Raw genomic sequence first — 19,704 nt, forward strand, 5'->3', positions numbered from 1 at the left:
ATTTTTAATAAATAAATTGAGTTTCTAACATAATAATAATTATAATTATAATAATAATAAAAATTTGTAAACATTGAATATGTTTCAAAGTTCTACAGCCCTATAGTACCCTGTATGAGTTACGGCTAATATCATCCCTGAGTTCGAGCGTTTTATGTCTTCATGCACGGTCTAAATGCTATGAAACAAAAGGAGTGGAGATGACGATAGGCAAAATCGGTCGAAATGTGCAATTCGGCTGCAGGCCTGAATTAAAGCATAGAAAACTGCTTCATGCGATATGTATTAGTAATATTAATATGTCGCTAATATGTTATTTAAACTTTTCTATATTAAATTATAAAGCGCATTTATTTTGTAGAATTCTGCTGAAATCTCAACGGAAGATGACAAAGCAATTAGTTGTGCTCGTTATCAACGAAGATTGCAATTAATGTTGAGAGCGCTATTAGCAGTTATCGGAGATGCGCTGAGAAACAGTTTTCTCACTCAACAATTGTTAGTTAAAGTAGGTTTTAACTTTTATATCCTGTTTACTTCAAATAGCTTTACTTATTTCAAATATACTTTAAGTTGTAATTTGTACAGAACCTGCACCAAGTGGCTGAAAATATTAAAGTTACAAAGGAATCTTTACGAATGGATACGCTTAAAACTGGTTTACAAGAAATACACTGCCACTTAAAGGAAGACGATGGAACATGTTTACCACTATCTCCTAGTAAACTAGTATTCGGTATCAATGTACAGACATGTGCCTATTTTCCATCGTTCACTCTTCCATTAAAAATTAACTTTATCAGTTGTGACAATGTTATAAGCCCGGCGATATTCAAGGTACGTTTTCGATGAGTAATCTGTAAAAATATCCTGCAAAACATTATCTTCTTCCAAAACTTTGATATTAATACACACATTGTATTTTTTTTTCTAGGTTGGCGATGATTTGCAGCAGGATATGTTGACCCTCCAGATGGTGCGCATAATGGATAAATTGTGGTTGAAGGAAGGCCTTGATTTAAAAATGGTTACTTTTGCTTGTGTGCCCACCGGCCACAAACGAGGAATGATAGAAATGGTAACGAATGCAGAAACGTTACGGAAGATCCAAGTCGAGTTTGGACTAACAGGATCATTTAAGGATCGACCGATCGCGGAGTGGCTAGCGAAGCATAATCCTTCGGAACTGGAATATGAAAGAGCGGTGGACAATTTTACTGCTTCTTGCGCTGGCTACAGCGTTGCCACTTATATTTTAGGAATTTGTGATAGGCATAATGACAATATTATGCTAAAGACATCTGGTCATTTATTTCATATTGATTTTGGAAAATTTCTTGGTGACGCGCAAATGTTTGGAAACTTTAAGAGGTACGTATGTATTGTAATATTACGTTTTATTTATTTTTGCACTTACACTATGTACTATATTTTAAAAAAATAAAAGAGAAAGAATGTAATCTTGATACAATATATTCTTGTTATTATATTTTTAATCAGAGATAGGACGCCATTTGTACTGACGTCTGATATGGCATATGTTATAAATGGTGGTGATAAACCTTCAGCGAAATTTCATCATTTCGTCGATTTGTGCTGTCAAGCTTTTAATATAGTGCGAAAACATGGAAATCTTATTCTTCATCTTTTTGGATTGGTATGTTTTAAAATGTTTTACTTATTTTTATACTTAGAGAAAAATTAGTATGTAATTATGTGATAACACTTAATGATTTTAATAATTTCCAATAAGATATATGATATATAAAAGTACGTACATTCACATATCTCACATATATTTTTATGAATAAAAGTTACATCTTTCTATAGTTTTCATGCAAAATATGGTAATAAATTATTACAATCGTGTGTTAATTTCTTTTAGTTTCCAATAAATTTGTTTGTTGCTATATATATAAAAATCTTAAATTTTATATATATATATTAATATTTTCAAATTTTATAGTTAAGGTAGATGAATTTAAAAAAAATAGTTCAAATTTAAGTAAATCATTGAATGAATCATTTTGGAAAGATGTTTTCAATGTGATGAGTTGATATGTTTTGAATTAATCATTGTAATAAATACAAACGCATTTCATATTAATTATGCAAACAATTAGACCGAATATATTTGAAATAAAGAATTTTATGTTATGTGGTCAACCACACCGCTATGAAAACAATAAAACCACAACGGAAGAACATATCCGTGTGTTTTATCAGAAAGCGAACCGTTATCTCACTAAACTATATGCGATGTAGTTAATTAGTATTTATCGCCCGCGCTCATAATATCGTATGCTGCAGCAGTCTGAGTCAATCATGTTAAGAGTAAAGTGTTAGAAGTGAATAAAAAAGTTCAGGAATTGTTGTACAATCCGATAGAGAGCATTTACACAAAGATCACAACAAAAAAATAAATTTATTGGTTATTTTCTAATATTTAACGAATAAATCACAATGGATAATTTAATATCGCGAAAGAATTTTCTCAGTGATCTACACAAACAAAGTATCATAGCGCGAAAGCTGCACGATATCGAAATAAAAGATCATTTAAACAAGGCGAGAATGAATGAGTATACGACTTCGCAGATGACTTCATCCGGTATCCCTGGGGTGACTGTGGATGCAGTTAGTTACGTACAGAAAGCACTACTTCCTGGACAAACAAATCCCGAAGCAGCAGCGACTTTCGCTCGCATGATAGAAAGTTCACTGAAAAGTTGGTTTACGCAATTTAACTTTTTCCTGCATAATCTAGCGCAGATGAGATTCTCTGGAGATCACAGTGAGGGGGAATTACTATCCTTCATTCCGCGCACGTACACGTGAGTCTTTTACTTTTGCTAAACATTATAAGTAAAAGTATAACGCTCCAAAAAAATCGAAAAATCTTAAAAGATTTTGCTCATTTTTCGGATGACAGTTAATGTATTAATATATTTTTTAAATAATTATTGTAGAATGCAGCAAGAAGGTGAATTAACAAGCGTCCAGGTTCACGGATATCAGAAACGCTATGATCCGGAGAAATATTACATGTACATTTTACGAATACAACGGAAGGGCCAACCGGATCCAACATATCTATTCCGATCGTATAAAGAGTTTTGCGAATTCTATCAGAAATTGTGCATACATTTTCCACTTGCTAAAGTAACCAGGTAAATATTACGTATATCAAGTGTATATTTTTCCTTTTGCAAATTCCTATTTTTATTTTCCTCTTCTACATTGTTTAATATAAATATTGTAAGATTATTATATAATCTTATACACATATTCATTCTAATGCAAAAGTTAAATGTTAACATTTTCTTACCCATACAGCACAGACTTCCAAGGAATGTCTCTGAAAACATCCAATGTTAAGGATATTCTCAGGATGTTCCTCGGATAAAATGTGCTGTGTGTATATATACTAAAATATTTTACATAAATATATGAGATTATAACATATGCGTATTTAATTATATTCTATATAGTTAAATTATATCTCAATTTCAAGTATAGCATATAAATAATAAATGCGAACAAACGTATATATATGTAGTATATATAAAAAGGTAGTAAAGTATATGATAGTAAATAGTAGAGATGTCGAATCGAGACAAATGTATCCATTTTTCATGCTAAACATCTGTATATGCATGCATTATTTAACATTTTCCCCTTATTAGATCACTAGCTCATTATCTGAATAGATAGGACTTTTTGTATCTGACATATTTTGATCTTTAGTTATCTTATTTAATTCCTCGCTACGTGCCGATTCCTCTTTTACATTTGGATCTTTGGTAGAAGTAGAAGACTCCGCATTTTCAACTGAATGATTGTTTATCTGTGGTTTGTTGTCAATGTCTTTTACCGTGATTTCCTCCGAATCAATAATTGACGATGATGTTTGATTTGTAAGATCTGCTCTTGAGCGGTCATTTTTCACTGTTTCGTTATCGCCACTTAACGTTGAATCACTTGCTATTAAAGGAGGCGTTGATAATGAGACTTCCACATTTTTTTTAATTGCCGGCTCGAAATATGAAATTCTCCGATATAAGCCCGTCATGGCTGGAACTTTAGACGCTTCTTTCTCCATCGATAGACTTGCCCGAAACCATTTCAAACCCATTTTCTTCCAAAATTTAATATTAAACTTCTGGAAATCAATTGATTTATATTAAAGATTTTCAAATTTTAAATGAATTCTTAAATTACCTATAGATAACATTTCCGTACTTTTATTGATAATATTAAAAATATTTTACAAACTCTTTGTAAATATTACGAAGATATTACATCTTATAAACATGATATAAAATTACTCACTCTTGTGAAAAGAAACGATATATTAACAAATTGCGATTTCTCTTTCGAGAATGATGTATATTTATTGAACGTAAATTGTATCCTAAAAAGTACATTATATTTTTTATTTTGTTATATCACAATATTAATTTTGCTCTTACAAAATAACGTGAATGTAGAGTGGTATAATTATTTTCTTCCAATTAGAAAAATTATTTATACTTACAATATAAAACTTTTAAGACAATTATCATCACCCGTGCTTACTTTAGACGAAAAAATGCAGATGTTCCAGATCGAGTTTTAGTTAAGTAAATCACAATACCTTTAAAAGTGAAAACTATTATGGCGCGTTATACTATCACAAATTCGCGACGCAGAGCGAAGACAATATGTTGAGATATAAGAAGATATCTTAAACGCAAAAACTCTGCGCTCACAATGTCATACCTTTTGATATGCGTTATCTTTAGATCATCTGATATTAAAGTCTGACATATCTCATATCTAACAGTCTTAGTCATACAATGATTAACTTGCGAGCGTAACACAATTCGTTAAATATTAAAGGAATACATTAATTAATATGACACTGTATTCACATTAAAACACTTGAGTTTAAATTCATTCTTTCTCTTGCTACAGTACAAAGAGATCACAATGTGACTACTACTCAGTACAGTGCTGTATGCCCTGTACGATCTCTGTTATGTTTATTTACGATAGTATCTAATGATAGCTTGATCCTTCGAGGCGCGAATAGCGAATGTTTATGAATATGGAAACATTCTGTTTACTCGCATTGTGAGAATAATCTCGAATCTCTCTGTCTGTTTCACAGCTTACCAAGTGGAATTAGCGTGGGACGTTCTAATATTAAGCAGGTAGCCGATAAACGACGTGCGGATATAGAAAAGTTTCTTGTGAGTCTGTTTAAAATGGCACCGGAAATATCTCAAAGCGATCTGGTATATACTTTCTTTCATCCACTGTTACGAGACCAAAAGAATCCTGATATTCGTTTGCGTAAAGTCAAAGGTATATTTTGGTATATTTAAATTTTCCAAATATATATTATTATTATTATCATTATTTGTAAGCGCTGTTTGTTTTACAGCTTTGGAATAAATATGCTTAAGCACAACATTTATATATTTGTATTAATAATAAATTTTACAATACATTTATTTTATATTAATAATAAATTGAACTAAAATTAAATTATTTATTATAATAAAATATTAAAATAGTAAAATACAAATATGTTTATGTAAATAATATAATAATATCTCTAAAATAATGATGTTCTGAAAAATATAACTTAACGAGCGTTTAAAACTTAGACGAGAATAATTTATGGACTAATATAATATCATTTTTATTTAATAGTTGGAAATAATTGGTGGGCTGAGAAGAGAGTCAGAGATAACATGCAGAGTGGTCAAATCAAGTTGGCTCTTCATTACGTTCGCGGCACTTTATCTGTCATGGTTTGCCATGCACGAGGACTCCCCAAAGTGGCTAATGCTCAAGAGCCAAATACATATGTGAAGGTATATCTCAAGCCCGATGCTACAAAGGCAACGAAACGGAAAACGAAAGTAGTAAAGAAAAATTGTCATCCATCATTCATGGAGATGGTAAATAAAGTCAGATTTTTATAATAAACTATAAACGCTTAAAAAATGGATAAATAATAGATACAAAAGTATATTAATTGCTTAATTAAACAGCTTAGTAATAATCCATTTTTTTTGCAATAGTTGGAGTATAGAATGCCTCTAGAAGTGATCAGGGAAAGAACGCTCGAAGCAACGATATGGAATCACGATACTTTGCAGGAGAATGAATTTCTCGGTGGTATAAGTTTGCCACTCGGACATGTCGACTTGACGAACGAAACTATTGAATGGTTCCCATTAGGTAATGTACGATGAAGCGAGTATAAAGACTGCCCTGGAAAACATATATAGAAGTCCCTTTTAATGCTCATAGATATTATTAAAATCTAAATAATATCATATTAGCGCACAATATTAAATCTTTTTTTATTATGCACAGCCAAGTGCAATAATCATCGTGCTTTATGATACAGAAATAATGTTTATTTATATAATTTTGTACATCTAGCAGAACTTCGTTTTTCTTTGACAAAAATCCGAAAAATAAACGTGAAAAATTATGTGATATCTGAAAGAAGATAATTATATGCAGAAGGAGAGTCAACTTTTATAATAATTGCTAAAAAAGATAGTTAATTTACACATAATGATGATAGTATAGAATCTAAAAAGCATCTAAATTAAGCCTGCATAACAAATAGTTTATGAACGAAGAAAAATTTTACAGAAATTTTGAATTATATATCACACTGTATATTATTTTAATTATATTTTTAACATAATGTATCTGAAAATATGACAAATTCAGCATGAATTTAATAGATTTATATTGGACGTTTACTCTTTTATATACAAAATTTTATATACTTATTTATTTATATCACTTTTTACTGACACTTACTACTGATCAACAATTGTAAATAGAATGTACTTTATATCGTATAAATATGATAATGAAATTTGTAACAAACGATTGGATTAAGCTCTTTTACACTAAAGTAATTTTATGATCCCAGCGAAAGAGTTTGCAGTTTTCTATTACAGACATATATCTAATCATATAAAAATAGTATATGAAAGTTGAATTTGATACACAATATGTAGCGGAATCATGTTTTACGATGTTATTTTATTATTAGAAAATTATTAAAAAAGAAATCTAATAATTGCCTGTTTATATAATGGCCTCATTTATAAATGTATTATTGATGACTCTGTACATAAATACTCTATCAAATCTGTGTAATAAATCATTTTTAAATTATTTATCACGTATATGTTCCACGTTACGCGTATATCACACGTTGTTTGAAAATTTTATATTTTTACAATTACTTTTGCACTAATAAGTGTTCCCCGAACATCTTTACTCTTTTATTTAAAAACAATTGCCTGCAGTTAAATAAGAAAAATGTTTAATAATTTGATTTATTCCATACGTTTTATTTAAATAAAAAAGAATTGTTTATATTTATAATTTTTCATCAAATCAACTTCCCTTTTTATCAAAAAGGTAGTATTTATACAAATAATGTAATATCGATAGAACTCTGATGAAATGAAGTTTGTTAGTCCTCCTAGCTGAGGCGCCACTAATACTTTAATTTCAACAGAGAGAAGCCTGATCCACGATCCTGTCAGTAATGTCCACGATTCCGTCGGTAATGTCCACGATTTTTTGATTGTATTCTTCGCTACGTCCACGATTTTTGGTCCGTTAGATAGATGAAGACGAACAATCAATCTGTCGGCGCTTGTACAAACGATTTTTCATCTTTGTTTATCTAACGGACCGAAAATCGTGGATATAGCGAAGAATACAATAAAAAAATCGTGGACATTACCGACGGAATCGTGGACATTAGCTACGTAGTTCAAGGTCCACGTTTTGTGGACATAGAGGCGCTTCAAAATAAGGTTGCAGCTAAATTCCGGGCATGGCCGCTCTCAGGTTTCTTTTTGATTTCAACCTCGGATTGCTTCGGACAGCGAATTCCGAGGTCAGAAATGCCAGAATGGTTAGATATATGTTCTGTGTTAGATCAACATGGAGACGGCTTATGCTTAGTGTGTGCTAGCTTACTTTCTTCATGCTACCAGATTTATAAATTAATGAACAAAGTTTATTGAAGATACGTATGGTAAAAAATTTTAATTTTCAAATTTGTGTTAAATTTTATTCAATAATTTGTACTACAGATTAAAATTCGCGTCTAATTCTCATTAGTCCTACCAAATTATTGTTTTTTAAAAATTAAGAATCTTCTTAATCCCTTTGTTTAATTTTACGCAATTTAACAAATATAATAGCAAAGATAGCAAAGCTACCAATTTTTTATTTCAAAAAGGCAACGAACATAGAGACCTGTATTCAGAAAAAGCGCGCTTTTATCTCAAATTCTATAATAAGCGTAACATAAAATATAGTATGTTAGCGCGCTAACATCTTTGTTAGCACGTTCTAAATACAGGCCAGAGTTTATACTATCTGACATCGTCAGCAAATTGCTGTCAGAAATATGACAAAATCTGCTAGACCGAGTGCTAGACATGCTGTGTCAGCAGATTAGTAGCAGAAACTAAACAAAGTCCTGCACCTGACGGCAGATTGAGAGCAGAACCGAAAAAGCAAATTCTGCTCAGTTTCTGTCACCAATCTACTGGCATATGCCTGTCAGCAAGCTTTGTCGACAAATTCATAGCCAAATGCGGACACAGATGGTTACGGTTTTGTAGTCAATATCTGATCGAATTTGCTGTCAATTTGGCTCCAAATTGCTAACATTTTGCTATCAGGGTGTATAAATAGTATATATACATATAATCTATGCTGTGTCTATGTAAAACGTAGTTTCTCGAGTTCTTTTGGCGAAGAATTGTGAATACTTTGTCAATTGGGCGCTTCATGAAATATCCGACTCATTATTTGCCACAATTACAACGCGTCATTTCTCAAGATGTCATCTTATTAGTGAGAAACGCACTAGCGAATTATTTCACGTGCGAAAAATGACCATCTCTTTGCTCGAAAAACGACGGATGGCTAAACAACACGCATGTCTATAAGATGTCTTTATGACATCTTTTAAACATGTGTATTGTATGGAGAGGCGTTGGTTTATGCGGAAAGCTGTAATTTATTTTAAAACCCATTCAAAATCCTGTAGGTAATCACTGCCCTGGCGGAAAAGTTTTACGAAAAACTACACAGATTGAGGCAAGATCTTAGAAATTATTAGTTTTTCATAGATATATATTCGTAGTGAGACGTAGAGCGACGCTGTTTCTTTGAAAAACCTAGAAATCCTGCGCCCTCAAACAACGTCACTCTACGTCTCACTATTTACGAAACGTAACACGAAACTATGGTGGCGCTCAATATTATCGTGATTAATTTTCCTTACAGAAATCTATAATATTGTAAATTTGAGACGGTTCTTTACAGTCCTTTAGTAAATTAAATTACCACAGAAATATCTAATTTCTTTCCGAATTATGTAGATATTAGTAATTTAGGTGAGCCCTACGAAAAATTAAGAATTTTTAAGATTTTGTCTCAATCTATGTACTTTTTCTGTACTTTTTCGTTAAAATTTTTTTTCCGCTATGGTGCCCAATTTAATACTATATGACACAACATAATTAAAGATAGTATAATATAATATAATAAATAGTATAATATATACATATAATATAATAATAGTATAATATAATATAATAAAAAATAATAATTATTTATTTTAAGTATCAAAAACTGTTGTTCAGTGTTTTTGGTATTACAAATAAGTAAATAATTACTGTTTTTCAATAATATTTTATAATATAAGCCAGTGTTAAGAATAATTCTTTAGTAAAATACTGAAAATTTGAGGTGCCTATAGGGTTCACCTAAATTACTAATATCTACATAATTCGGAAAGAAATTAGATATTTCTGTGGTAATTTAATTTACTAAAGAACTGTAAAAAGAATCGTCTCAAATTTACAATATTATAGATTTCTGTAAGAAAAATTAATCACGATAATATTGAGCGCCACCATAGTTTCGTGTTACGTTACAATGCAGTGCGACGATATATAATAAGAAGACCAACTTCGACAACCCTTCTGTCAAAAAGGCCTTTTAGGATCTTTTTTTTCACAATTTTTTTCACGAACCTCGGGCGAAACTAATGTTGGAGAAAAAATTGCCTACCTAAATTTTTTTACATGTTTATCGAGGGTTACCAATTGTAAATTATTTTTGTGATATATTACTATTATTAAAATAACTAAATTCGACCTGCGAAAAATAGTAATGATGTGTATCGGATGTTCCGTCCAAAGGCAGTTTTTCTAAATGCTTTCACACAAAAAAATGAATTCTTAAAGGAATGCATAAATACTTTAATCAAAGAATATTTTATGCTTAAAATAGCGCCAAGAATAAACAATTTCTAATTAAAAATAAATTAGTCTTAAAATGAAATAAATTATATTCTTAGTTCAAAACAAATTTTATTTCAATAAAAGAATAAAAATTGCACTCGTTCATCATTAAATATGCTTGTATTAGCATTATTTTTTCTTCAATGATACCTTTTATCAACTTATTTCAAGCCCCCAGTATGCTTTCCAGTAACATCAAGATGACAGAAACCAATGCTGCAGTAAGTAACGATAGCTTTGTAAATGAAGTGCCACATTTATATAGAGCATGTCTCTTAATGTGCACAAGTACAAGCTCTCAAGGAAAAACTGAATCAAACTCTACTAATGTGATTCAAAGGCAAGTGAAATGCTGAGACCGTTCTACCAATACCTCCGTTAGCTATATTGCAAATAATGATGCAAACAGACGGTAAACCTCGTCATAATGGTAGAGAACGCTGATTGCACACACAGGCGGATCCGCCGTGGCAGATTCATTGCTCATCTCACCCATTTGACTGTGGATAGCAGATCCGCGAATCCGCCGCGGACAATCCGCCCGTGTGTATAGGCAACCGCCTCTTCGTCGCGTCGCAGTGACAAAGTCGGCCGGCTGTTCACGCATCCCCATTTGCAATATAACTGACAGAAATATTAGGACGAGCTGAATATTTCATCCATCCTTAAAGATTGAACCACATTTAGAGATACGTTCCACGAATGCAAAGTTCACTCACAAAACCATCGTCAAACGTCATTCACTACACCCATGCACTTTCGACATCTTGATATTACTAAGGGGCCTTTATATTATTACATACTGTTGCCGCCTGCCGGCGAATTTTCAAATTTGTAATTCTAAATCCAAGAATAAATAGTTTCTAAATAATGCGATTGAGTTTGTTAGAACTATGTAATGATTTTAGAAACAAGAACACAATTTTAAGAATAAAATATACTTTGCACAAATCTATTTATTATTGACGCCAGTGAACATTTATAATTGAAGAGAACATTTTATACTTAAATAAAAGTAAATAGCATACAAGAATAAAAATATATGTGAATCAGGAATTCATTTTTTTCTGTGAATTCCGAATGTAGAGGTCAATCCAGCATTACAACAAATAAACTTACGATCGAAGCTTGAACTTTACATTTCGTTTTGCGAATGCATGTTGTAAAGAAGTTCATATAAATTAATATAAAAAGTCTGCATTACATAAATATTTTTAACATAAATGTTTTTTTTATATACATTTTGTCTGTTTTACATTACTTGTGCGTCTCTTTGTTGGATGAAGGAAGGAAGGAAGAAAGGAAATGGGGAAGCGAAAGGCATTTCACTCTCGAGTCACAGTGCGAGTCTTAGCGAGTCGATGCGTTTAAAAAACGTTAAGTCAGCACAAAGTCAGCGCGAATCAACAGCTTGGTTTACACCGTGCTCTTAGTCCGCAACCAATAGATGTCTTTGTTCAACCTATAGGTTAAACAAGGACGCCCAATGAAAATAAGGAGCGAGTCAGCGAGAGTCGAGCAACGATGATTGTTTGACTCGAGAGTGAAATGCCCCTCGTGGGGAAGGGAGGAGTAATACATAGAAAGAAAAAATCTTTTTATCGAAATTAGGTCTGTTTCCCGCGGCCCTGCTAATGAGTAATTTTCTGGTAGTATCCCACGCAATATATACGCGAAACTTCACGGGAATGAGATAGAGCCGCTATTCGAGACATCGTAAATATTATGCAATCGCAATTAATAGCTCTCGTGTGTACTTACCGAGATATCGTACATGCGTGGTCGTACGACAACTGTAACACATATGACATAGCGTATACCATATAGACAGTCATGCGTATAAAATTATTCGTTTAATTCATCTCTTCAACAGTGTCGAATTTCGAATGAAACAGATGATTATTCACGTTTCAACCTTTCTTTTTAACTATCGAAAGTATCTAAAAAATCGTACCGTTATGCTGAACACCCTGTACACATCATTTATACGTATATCGCTCTAAGTAACGTTGTTTACAAGATTTTATGTCTTGGTTGTGATATCATACGTTGGCCAGAAAACAATTGAAAACTAGGATTTCTGAACACTGAAATCACGTAAAAATAGATCAAAATAATTTTACTCATTTTGTAATTACTGGAGCATGAAATCCACAGCCACGACTTTGCTTAGGACGGCGTCATAATACAACATTAAATTACAAGAGATAACAATAAAAAATTTATTTCCGAAATACTTCATATTAGATGCGAAAAAATTGTAAGCATTCCCGAATTTATGAACGGTAGTATCGTTTGATTTTTAATACTTTGGCAGACATGCAGTGGTACATTAAATTCTAAAATCATTTCGAAGCAACATAGTCAAAATAATGAAATGTAAAATGCGAAAAAAAATCTTCGAAGCTATTTTTTATATGCTTCTACCACTGTTATTTCTTTTTTCAATTTAACCATTTATATCTTGAATCATTGAAGTAAAATCTGGCTATTTCCCAGTTAAGAGTTATTACCCGTTTCTAGGATCTAATGTTATGTTCGCCGATTAAACGTTTGAACTTCCGACCAGCAATAATGCCGGTGCGAAAGCTTCCCATCCTCGAGGCCGTAGAGCTTTTAGGTACTAATTTTATGTAAAGTTATGAGACATTGCGGCGCGCTCCAATGTGCCATCATGTTTCCCGCAGGTGCTATAATCGAGAGGTTGCGCTTCACACTGCCGCCGCGCTGCAGTATAACTAAATATTCTGCCTTTAGAAATTTCGACTCTTTTGGAGATGATAGAGTTTTCGACGAAAATAAACCACGAAATAAACCAGAAGCTTTCAAGCTTCGTGAAAAGTTAACACGCAGATGAAAAGTGAAAAGTATATAAAATCGGAAACAGCGAGATTTTAAGAACGCGTTCGAACATAATTAAATTGTTAAGGCGTATTATATCTAGAAAAATAATGCAGTTATTGCAGTTATTGCATCATTATATGTTACAATAATATAATAATGTAATATACGTATACATATATATTTTTTAAATTGAATTAATTATAAATTCTTTGAAAAGATATCACCGTATAAATAAGATGCAACAGGCAAACGTGTGCCTTCAGCGGCGAAGTGTTTATGGCATCATAAAAAAATAAAAATAGGAAACATTTTTACGGGCTGATCATTAAAGCCGACTCGGCGAAGCAACGAAGATGTCCGCCAATTAATGTTCGTAGCCTTACGTTACTATAATTCTCCGGTGTGCATAACGCGATAGGTGTATCGAGTTATCCTCGTCCATTCAAGTTTTCCTTTCTTTTCGCGCATTTATCGTTATAAAAGAGAAGAAATTATTTATTCTCCCATATTCAATGGCCCGGAGTTACGAGTCGTAAAATTATAGATAAGAGATACAAGTTATAAATTAATAGAAGAAGTCTAAAAGTCACGGCAAAGAGTCACCAGAAATATAATAAAAAATTAAAATGTCAGCGAAGTTAAAAATTTTTAATTAAAAATTGCGAAAACTGTATACATTACTAATTGCAATAAAATCTTAATTGATCACATTTTATACTTAAAATTATATGGATATTATCATATATTTTTTTATATTATGTAAAATTATATGTATATTTATATCATTATGTGAGTTCTGTCATTTTGCTACTGGCTTTTGGATCCTTTCACAGTTATTCGTTTTTCGAATTAAAAGAAACTATATTTCTTTATGGAATCTTATAATAAGTGATGTATAAAGAAGTGAATAAATCTATTTGCTGATTGGCTAGATTATCACTTTATGTTATTACAAGGAATAACGTTCAAATACCTATCATGATTGATATTTTCGAACACATATTGAGGATATTACAGAACAAGAACTTTACGACTAAAAACAAATCACTAAATCTATAAATTAGACCCGCAATCTGTAATAAAGGAACGTGCCATGAGACAAGTGTAGTAATTATGTGTTTTATTGTCTGACTAACAGTATAAGCTCAATAAATTGACATTTTTCCCTTTAGTCTGTCTTTACTGTAAATATTATTGGTATGATATAAAGTTTAATACCCGTTTCAAAGTGACTGTTGGGAAGAAAGGCTATCTATAACTGACTTTGTGTGCAAAGCAGTTATAACTAACCTAGGATAAACTCTTTATATACTATATAGAGAGGACACGAATAGAATCTCGATAAAAAAACGAACGTACAACAGTACATGAACACAATCACATTAGAAAAAAGAAAGTCAATGCGACTATTTACTTACATATTATCATATCACGTATACAGTAACAGAGATTGTATTAATTATCTTAAAAAATGGTAATAGCATATAAAAAAGTAGTAGATTTCATGTGAAATTTGATTAAAAATCGCCAATATATTTTAATTTCACAATAAGGAAATTAGTGATTATTTGTAGAAATATGACCGAAGAGAAAGAAAGAGAGATGTTTCTTTAAGCGTAAATGGTCGCGTTCAGCAGCCGCAACCGTGTGTTTTTTTTTATATGCTATTACCATTTTTTAAGATAATTAATACAATCTCTGTTACTGTATACGTAATATGATAATATGTAAGTAAATTCTTTTAGTGTCTTCTTCTAGATCATTCAATATACGTAATTACGAGCGTTTACGGATCCGCTCCGTAACATTTGAGTCTGCTAAACGTGACCAATGGGCGAGTTCAAGACGGCAAAGCGGTTAGGCATGCTTACCGAGCGATTAAATATGATTGGTTGGATCTATAAATAAAAACTATACTCATTTGCTTGGCGAGCAGGTTAGCTGCTTTCAACTTGAACGCATTCATTGTCTTCGCATGTCCTTATAGGCATACATGCTGTGAAATGGTCACCCTTGATTTCAAATATAGTTACCGCTACAGTAACCATTGCAGTCGGTATAATATTTAAGAAAAAGTAGAAAGAAAGGATGCATTCAGATTTTTCACTCCGGAAGTGATTCCTAACCATTCATTGTTCGAATTCTCTTCGATTCTGTGACTAAACGCGGCATTCAATTGTCAGCTTGAAAACACTCGGATGAGTTGCAAATCGCAACAATAAGAGCACAAAAGTTCACTGTTAAATCTATAGTGTCAAATTTAACTTAACGTGAGTCGCCACTGCTCCTACTCAATCACATTTTATACTAAAATAATAGTTATATTTGATACTATACAGTGTCAATTTGATATTATATAGTGTCTAACTATCACTCTTTGAGAGTGAAATTTCACTCCCAAAAATTTAGAGTGAAGCATATTTGACAAATTTGCTTAAACAGTGTGCGGCCGGCCTAACTTTGAAAAAAAAACGCGTTTAAGGAGGTGCGCACAATCAAGGAACAGAGAATAAAAATTCCAAGCTACCAGAAATTGTGTATTCCATAGCGCATAGTTTCTGATTGGATGAAATTTTTATTCTCTGTTCCTATTTTTTATTCCTATTGCGTGATTGTGCGCAGCCCCTAATATGTATTATTAAATAACTGGTTTTTATATCGAAATCATTTTCGAGAATCGTATTTATAGCTAGAAATACTGGAGTATTATGAAATTTTTTTCGCAATAAGTTATTCGCAAATTGAAGATTCTTATTTAACATCTAATTATTAATATTCATAAAAAGATGCCTATTAGCATCAAATATGATTAAATTGCTTGTCAATTTAATAAGTGATATTACTATTCTGGTTCCACTCATGATTGCGTTTCAAGACCGAAAAAAAATTCAACGCCGTTTGCAGAATCAGATAAGTACATAAATTCACACGAAAATATTTAAGTATTTCTCTCTAAGCTCAAATATAGAATTTCTCTTATTTAATTAGAGTATTACACACATGTTGGTTCTTACTTTAACTTAAGCAAATAAATTTATCCAAAGCATATATAATTGCGTTTTTAAAGCCATAATTATTTATTTTGCTCGTTCACAATTTTTTCAAGATAATAATAAATTAATAATCATGAATTCGAATTTCTATAACAAATGACGCCAATACAATTGTGTTTAGGGGAAACACTGAAATGAGTAAAAAAACATTTGAAAATGATGAATGAGATACGTTCACACAATATGCATGACTAATTTCTACAAAAAAATTTTTCTTTTTAGGTCGCATTAATAAAAAACTGACAGTCTTACGACTTTCAATGGAGAAAAAAAAGAGATATACCTTCTTTAAACGTTAAAGATCTAGTGGTATTGCAATCTGGTAAAAGAAATAGCAGTATCTTTGAAATCACATTTTTGGTAAATGTGAAATTGTTTAATTCAACTACAACTTATATTAAAAGAAATTATTTAAACTTTAACTAAAAAATATTGTCATAAATACAATTATAAAAAAACATTTATGTAGAAGGTCGAAAAATTTTAAGCCTATCATCGATGGTCCGACATGAAACTCAATATTACTTTTGCATGGCATTTATTCAAATATAATTGATAGTATAAATTCTTTATGATATTTACATATAATTAAAAAAACGCTAATCTTCAAAGTTTTGTCTATCAATGAAAAATTATTAATAAAGTGATGCTCTTGATTGATATTTACAGATGACGAAAGCTTTTGAATCTTTCTTATAGTTTTATAAATATATTAATTACCAACGAATACTCAATTTTTTCAAGCAATCGCCTTTAAAATAAGCTCTATTTGACCTTATTATTATTAATTCAATATCTTTCAAAGGCGATTTTTAGACTCACGTCTCACTGGAGACAAAAATACTTTAAATTTATGCCTATAAATTCTAAGCAGAATCGTAAGGCTCGTAACATATTCCTGTAAGACTTGTAAGAATTTTTAAGTGCTTATGCCTTTATACAATATTTTTACAGACGGCTTTTTACTAGCCATAAAATTTACAAGAAATCGTAGATATTTATGAATAATCGTACGCGTCTTACGATACATATGCATAAAATTAGAATACTAGTCATAAGTTCTTACAAGTTTTACGAGAACACGTTACAAGTCTTATGATTCTGCTTAGAATTGACCCATTATTTTGAAAACGGTAACGATTTGTAGCCTTAGAAACGCTTTCTTGACAAAAAATAGATTTTATAACTCGTCTCATAAATCATAACTTTATGTTATATAAGATAGAATGAGTCTTGTCATTATTATTTAGAAATACATGCTTATGTATTTCTATAGCAGTGGACAGTATGAATTATTAGTGTGTTGTCACCCTACTATATACAGATATTTTTTTGTTATTTTGTATAATGTATTGACTCGCGTTCACTTTCAAAAAAACTACAAGACATCAGCAAGAAATACAGAGATGCAGTTTGTAAAAGTGTAACAAACCATTTAATTGCTTTAACGCTGTATTTTCAACAAAAAGACTAGGTATTTTGTTATTACACGATTAATTATCGCGATTAATTATCCAACAAAAAATTAGATATATTGCTCTGTCTAAATTGTCGTAATAAAAATAAACATAATGTATGATAATTAAACGCTTGACACCGCACAATGGCTGGATAGTGAGCCTCTGTGTGGAACAAAAATTTAAGCAGGATTACAATTGTCTTACAAATACTGTATTTTAAATAAAAATATTTCAAATACATATACTCCGCTTTAAATTTAAGCCATGTTCGATGTAACTGTTTATGCATAAAAATACACGTTTATTATACTATGTATATGATTCGCGAATACATCTTATTATTAATCTTTTGGATATAATTTCAAGTACAAACGAATATATGGTATATATCTCAGGAAATCTTTGAGAAATCCTATTAAAATTACAAATTCAAAAATTAAGAAAAATGATTATCCCAAATTATATGCGTGCATTTTACGATTTACTGCTATATTTTAATTGATACGTGCATAGGTATTAATAGTGAGAAAATAGAGAAAAAGAGCTACACATACACGTACACACACACACACATGCATACACACAATCTTGTAAAGCCGCTTAAATACAAATATTATTATCATGTTTACGAAACGGAATAATACATTATGTACTGTTCGCAGTAACATTCTAGTAAATAGCTGTGGAACGAATATAACTGTACACAATCGCGTTTAACGAAATTGCAAAGAAACGAAGCGAGATTCAAGAGAATAAACCTCTGAAGCTATTCAAGAAATATATTCAATATCCCATTATTAATCAGTTATTGTAAAGCAGTGTTCGAAAGTAGCAATTCGTATGCAGTCAGTTATATGCAACTTACATTGATCTTACAAAAAATCTCACGGTATGATTGCGGAAATTCTACTCTATTTGTCCGGCTACTATGTTTGTCGGCTGCCAGACAACATTTTTCCAAAAAAGGTAAAACTAAAATGAAAAACACAATAGGAATGTGGTCGTAATTTTCACCTCCATCTATCGTAAATTATATCGGCGGTAAAGGGTAAAACCCCTCCATGAAACAAATTCCAATATTTCAAACGTCTACATAAAATCTAGAATCCTAGACTACATTTATTGTGACCAAATCTTCTTAACCCTTTTGAAATATAATTTTATTGTTATTCTGACATCGATGACTTAATTTTGATTTAACATTAACTTTGACGGGTAGAGATCCTCTCTTATTACCCATATGAGACTGCAATCTAAAAATGAGAACAAATCTGAAAATCATAAGCAAATTTGTAACGTTTGTCGAAGTAGAGATTTTAAATAAAAAACTTACTTGCGCTCTTCTCTTCTCTCTTTTCAATTACTTTTTAAATACATATCATAAAACTGAAATTAAAATGGAACATATATTATATCTTTTTTGTATAATTATAAATAAATATAATGATTATATTTATACAATTATTATACAATATATATAATTCTATGCATATTTTATATAATTATATGTACAGAGTGTCCGATAAGTTCTATCAAAGCGCTCGTGTATAGATAGAGAAGAATAAACTGAGTCGAAAAAAGTGCTCTACAATTTTGCAATTTTCGCAATAGTGAACGAGATTAATTTCTAAAGATTGTCGAATAAAATCGCTACATAAGGCAACTTTAAGATTTCTTTCAGAGTTCTTTATGAAATATCTTAAAGATGTTTTTTAAAGAACTCTTGAAGAGACTTTATCTTAAAATTGTTTTATATTGATTTTACACATTCTGCTCATTAGATAACTAAAAAAGAAATTACGAAAATTGCAAAATGCTTAGTTTCTATCTACACATGAGCGCTTTGTCAAAACTTACCGGACATCCTGTTATCATACAAAGATATTTTTACATATTTTTAATACATTTAATTATGTAGGCATTCGCAATAATGTTTTGATTTGTTTTGAGATAATTGAGTATAATACAAAATATAATATTCTTATT

At 31.0% G+C, this 19,704-nt stretch overlaps 2 protein-coding genes across 10 annotated transcripts in view; one reads left to right on the forward strand and one right to left on the reverse strand.

The window, feature by feature from the left end:
- Pi3K68D (phosphatidylinositol-4-phosphate 3-kinase catalytic subunit Pi3K68D) overlaps positions 1-6,652 on the forward strand; it is a 13,761-nt gene extending 7,109 nt beyond the window's left edge. For 6 of the 7 annotated variants that reach the window (XM_018457879.1, XM_018457883.1, XM_018457882.1 and 3 more), the window contains 9 exons: positions 362-508; positions 589-837; positions 935-1,371; positions 1,501-1,657; positions 2,599-2,834; positions 2,970-3,170; positions 5,153-5,349; positions 5,701-5,951; positions 6,075-6,652. In XM_018457879.1, coding sequence (XP_018313381.1) covers positions 362-508; positions 589-837; positions 935-1,371; positions 1,501-1,657; positions 2,599-2,834; positions 2,970-3,170; positions 5,153-5,349; positions 5,701-5,951; positions 6,075-6,248 — 2,049 coding nt within the window. In that variant the 3' untranslated portion in view covers positions 6,249-6,652. The remainder of the gene's footprint in view (positions 1-361; positions 509-588; positions 838-934; positions 1,372-1,500; positions 1,658-2,598; positions 2,835-2,969; positions 3,171-5,152; positions 5,350-5,700; positions 5,952-6,074) is intronic. The other variant, XM_018457885.1, reaches the window with a different exon arrangement.
- Positions 3,612-4,883, reverse strand: LOC108729000 (uncharacterized). Of its 3 annotated transcripts, XM_018457891.1 has the most exons (4): positions 4,762-4,883; positions 4,538-4,636; positions 4,333-4,414; positions 3,612-4,162 (listed from the first exon to the last, which is right to left on the reverse strand). In XM_018457891.1, exon 4 carries the CDS (start codon positions 4,133-4,135, stop codon positions 3,683-3,685), a length of 453 nt encoding a protein of 150 aa, XP_018313393.1. In that variant the 5' UTR covers positions 4,136-4,162; positions 4,333-4,414; positions 4,538-4,636; positions 4,762-4,883; the 3' UTR covers positions 3,612-3,682. The 3 variants fall into 3 exon arrangements, with proteins under 3 accessions (XP_018313393.1, XP_018313392.1, XP_018313394.1); XM_018457890.1 differs by lacking the exon at positions 4,762-4,883 and having other exon boundaries at positions 4,538-4,748; XM_018457892.1 differs by lacking the exons at positions 4,333-4,414; positions 4,762-4,883 and having other exon boundaries at positions 4,538-4,748.
- Positions 6,653-19,704: the final 13,052 nt, after the last annotated feature.

Source organism: Mycetomoellerius zeteki, unplaced genomic scaffold (genome assembly GCF_001594055.1).
Source record: "Mycetomoellerius zeteki isolate Tzet28-1 unplaced genomic scaffold, Tzet1.0 scaffold69, whole genome shotgun sequence".
Classification (NCBI taxonomy): Eukaryota; Metazoa; Arthropoda; class Insecta; order Hymenoptera; family Formicidae; genus Mycetomoellerius; species Mycetomoellerius zeteki.

What these genes read in the sequence shown, in the direction of transcription:
- LOC108729000 (XM_018457891.1), bottom strand. Translation starts at nt 4,135, where the DNA reads ATGGGTTTGAAATGGTTTCGGGCAAGTCTATCGATGGAGAAAGAAGCG.